The following is a 4,068-nucleotide window of genomic DNA, read 5'->3' as shown; positions in this document are numbered from 1 at the left end:
TTGATTTTCTGTTTCTGGAATTGCTGTTCTTCTTCTCTTCAATTTCCCGTTGGATTTGTAGGTGTTTACAATCTTTAGATAAGCTATTTAGCTGATCTCCCGCTACCCGAAGTAGTCTCAGCCTGCTACTTCTCCGCCATCTTGACTCCTCCCTCCGGACTTAAGGACTCTTAAGAGCCCTTCAAACATCAACAAAATGTGTGGTTTTTCTTGGTGAAGTTTAAAATTGATTTATTTTGCAGCTGTTAGTTCTGGTAGAAAATTACTAATCCCCTTATATTTCGAAGCTCAAATTTAGCACAGAAAATATATATTGCAAAGTATTTAGCCCATATTTGCAGTATAGATGTTGCAAAGCATTTTGATGCCTGAGAGGAAGTTTGGAGTTCTGAACACTTTGATAGTATAAATGCGGATCCATGTCTTTTGAGAGAGGTGAGGAATTGCCAAGATTTCACTTTTGCAAAAAAAACAAATCCATAAAACAGCATTTGGGGAGTCATTTCATTCAGTAAGAGAGTTTTCTCTGAATAAAAGTCTTAAGGAATATCCATTTCAACATTACTACCTATATAAATCATTTGCTAATAACATCTTGACCCCTTAGTTCTTGTACTACATATTATTAAAGAACCTTGACTTTATATTCCACAATTTTTTTTTGCTGACATCATTATAGAAAATCTGTGATATGCTATCCTACAACCTGTATGTCTTCTAAATTATCTCTAACCTTTAAACTTTGAGCAGCATAATATACCTAGGAGACAAGGTTTATGTCTCAGATACTAAAGCATCTGAAGTGTACTATCAAGTATAAACTGTCTCTGGGATCTCAGGATGAAAAGACCCTAGTCAGATTGTCATTCATCCTCCTGCTAGAGTCCCAATGAGCCATCATAAAACATGGGGATAAGGAAGATTTATAATTGTCCTATGTGATAATTGTTAAAAATTTTATTCATTACGCAGAATTTTCCCCTAGATTTCACCCAAGTTCCATAGAAGGTGATTTAAGTTTGAATTCCTTTCACTGTTGATTGAATAACTCTCTGTGGGCCAAAGACCAGAAAGTCCTTCCATCCTGAAAGCAAGAACACACTGGCCTTGGGAAGTTAAATCACATAGCCACTAGGCTACAGAGCCCATCTCTTTCTTAACTTTATTTTTTTTCCTTTTTAAAAAATTTTTTAAATTATTTTTTTATTTTGTTGTTAATCACCATACAGTCCCTCATTAGTTTTTTTTGTTTTTGTTTTTTTTTTTTTTTTTGAAGTAAAGAAAAGGGTGGAATTTAATCTTTATTTACAGGACACTGCAAGAGAAGAGAGTGCACATAGAAATAAGAAACCCACTGGGAGGAGGAGCTTCATACAGTTTTTACAGTTTGGAACTGGTCAAGTAGAGTTTTGTTGTAAAAAGTGCTACAATAACAAAACACATTTAAAAAGAGTTCTTAGTAGAGAAACAGTAAGACAAACTTCTACCAAACAAAGCACACCACAAACAACTTTCTGCGTCGGCTGTACAAGCTAAAAGTTAAAGGTCCCAGCAGTGCCATCCTGAACCTGGAACGTATAGCCTTCAGAGGTAGTTTCTGGCACAACATTCTGATCTTCCTCTTCCTCTACAGAGAAATACTTCTCAATCAAGTTTAATGAAGCTTTGTACACAGACTCATTTTCATGGTTTTGTAGAGCCTCGATTTTGTCCAAACCTCCACATTCTTCAATCATTATACTAAGTTTCTCGGTTTCACCTAGTTTCTCAGCAGCCTGAAAGATGTTGGAAATGGCATCCAGAATGACCAGAATAATTTTGGTATCCTTCGCAGTTAAGAGGTTCATCAATGGTTCTATTATGCCACAATGGACGAGGTATACAATCTGTTCAACTGTCCCACCACTTGTATAGTTGGTCACAGCCCAGACAGCTTCCTTTTGTGTCTTAAAGTCTGCCTTAGAGAGAACACCAACGAGGAATGGGACTAATCCGTGATTCACAACTTGCTGGATCTGGTCCTGGCGGCCAGCTGTGATGTTTGACATTGTCCACGTGGCTTCCTTCTGAATATTAGTTTTGGGGTTCGTTAGCAGGCTAGGAAAGACAGCAAGCGCTCCTGCATCTATTACAACCTGAGTCTGTTCATCTGTCCCAGTGACAATATTTCCTATGGCTCTTAGTGCAGGAGTCACAATGGGCAATTCAGTAGCTCCTAGAAGCTTCACAAGCTGGGGCACAACTCCTGTTTTCACAACCATTTCAATCCGTTCATTTGGACCATCCGTCAGGTAGGAGATGGCCCAGCAGGTATCTGCTAAGACCTCTGGATCATCGTGATGCAGGAGACGAACTAAGGTAGGAAGAATCTGCTCGACGGCATCTAGCGGGGGTGCGGGGTTCTTGTTGCGACAAAGGTTTGAAAGTGTCCAAGTAAGGTTACGTAAGTAGCCACATGCTAACGATGACATATCAGGAACCGCGAGGAGAGCCAGAAGCGGATCAACTGCACCATACTTGATAACCAAGTCTCGAAAACCGGAACCGTCACCTGCAATGTTTCCTAGAGCCCACACAGCCTGTTCGCTGATGTGGGCGTGGGAAGATGCCAACAGGGAAATGAACGCTGGGATCGCGCCTCCATCGACCACAGCCTTGGTCTGTTCTGATGTCCCGGAAGCAATGTTGGTGAGAGCCCAAGCGGATTCAAACTGAATGGGACTACAATCAGCTCTGCCCAAGAAGGACACAAATTTTGGAATCAAACCAGCCCGGATTATGTTGTCTATGGGGGGCTGCTTTTCCCGAGAAAGCAGTTTCCTAGCAGCTTGAATAGCCTGGAGCTGGCTTTCCAAATTGTTGCTATTTATGCCCTTGACAATGTCATCAACCGACCAATTTACAGTGCCCTGGTTGTTGCGATTTTCCTGCAGTGGAGAGGTAGCATCATCGGGAAATGAGCTTACGTTTCTCCTTTTCAGCATCTGGTCATCCTTCTTCGCTTTCCTCAGCTCCACATTAACTTCTATTCGACGCCGCCTCATTTCTGTACTGTCTTTCCCCTTGTTCTTGAATCTGTTAAGGCGGGCAGCTGGTGAATTAGCATTCTCGTTGGTGGACATGGTTATGAGACAAAGGGAGAAAGCTACACGGCCGGCTCAGGCTTCCACGGGAGGCGGTCCGGGACGCGCAGGCTGCAGGTCCCCTCATTAGTTTTTGATGTAGTGTTACATGATTCATTGTTGGTGTATAACACCCAGTGCTCCATGCAATACATGCCCTCCTTAATACCCAGGACTGGGCTAACCCATCCACCCACCGCCTACCCCCCAAACCCTGTTTGTTTCCTGCAGTCCCTAGTCTTTCATGGTTTATCTACCTATCTGATTCCCTCCCCCTTCATTTTTCCCTTCCTTCTCCTAATGTCCTCTGTGCTATTCCTTGTGCTCCACAAATAAACCGTATGATAATTGACTTTCTCTGCTTGACTTATTTCACTCAGCATAATCTCCTCCAGCTCCATCCATGCTGATACAAAAGGTGGGTATTATCCTTTCTGATGACTGAATATTAGTCCATTGTATATATGGACTATTGTATATATGGACCACATCTTCTTTATCCATTCGTCTGCTGAAGGGCATCTCAGCTCTTTCCACAGATTGGCTATTGTGGACATCCCCCAGAGTTACAGATATAGTAAAAAGAAGGACCACATGCACCCAATATTCATAGCAGCAATATCTTTGTTAAATTTTTTAAAAAATGATAACTATATCTTATAAAATTCCAGCCTCACATAATTCTAAATTATTATTATACTTTCTATAAAATTAAAAATTTTTTGAAAATCTTGGAACTTAACCTTTCCTTCTCTAAAACTGCCTATAGTAGTAAAATTAGGGCCCTGTGAACATTTCTTCCCAGCTCAACTGATTACACCCTCTTTCCTTTCTATAAAGCAGGAGCAGGAACAACAACTAAGCCCTTTGCAGCTGCATCATTAGCAGCACACGTCATTATCCAGCCCATACAGTGTTATCAGAAATCTTCCATCTTAGATTGTGA

General features: G+C 41.1%; 1 protein-coding gene across 1 annotated transcript; it reads right to left on the bottom strand.

Annotated features, from left to right (window-relative positions):
• Positions 1–1,339: 1,339 nt before the first annotated feature.
• Positions 1,340–3,197, bottom strand: LOC125096433 (importin subunit alpha-1-like). Its single transcript, XM_047723434.1, has one exon. It carries the CDS (start codon positions 3,120–3,122, stop codon positions 1,533–1,535), a length of 1,590 nt encoding a protein of 529 aa, XP_047579390.1. The 5' UTR covers positions 3,123–3,197; the 3' UTR covers positions 1,340–1,532.
• Positions 3,198–4,068: the final 871 nt, after the last annotated feature.

This window comes from Lutra lutra, chromosome 3, assembly GCF_902655055.1.
Source record: "Lutra lutra chromosome 3, mLutLut1.2, whole genome shotgun sequence".
Taxonomy (NCBI): Eukaryota; Metazoa; Chordata; class Mammalia; order Carnivora; family Mustelidae; genus Lutra; species Lutra lutra.
The sequence above is the reverse complement of the archived record's forward strand: the minus strand, read 5'-3'. Positions and strand labels throughout refer to the sequence as shown.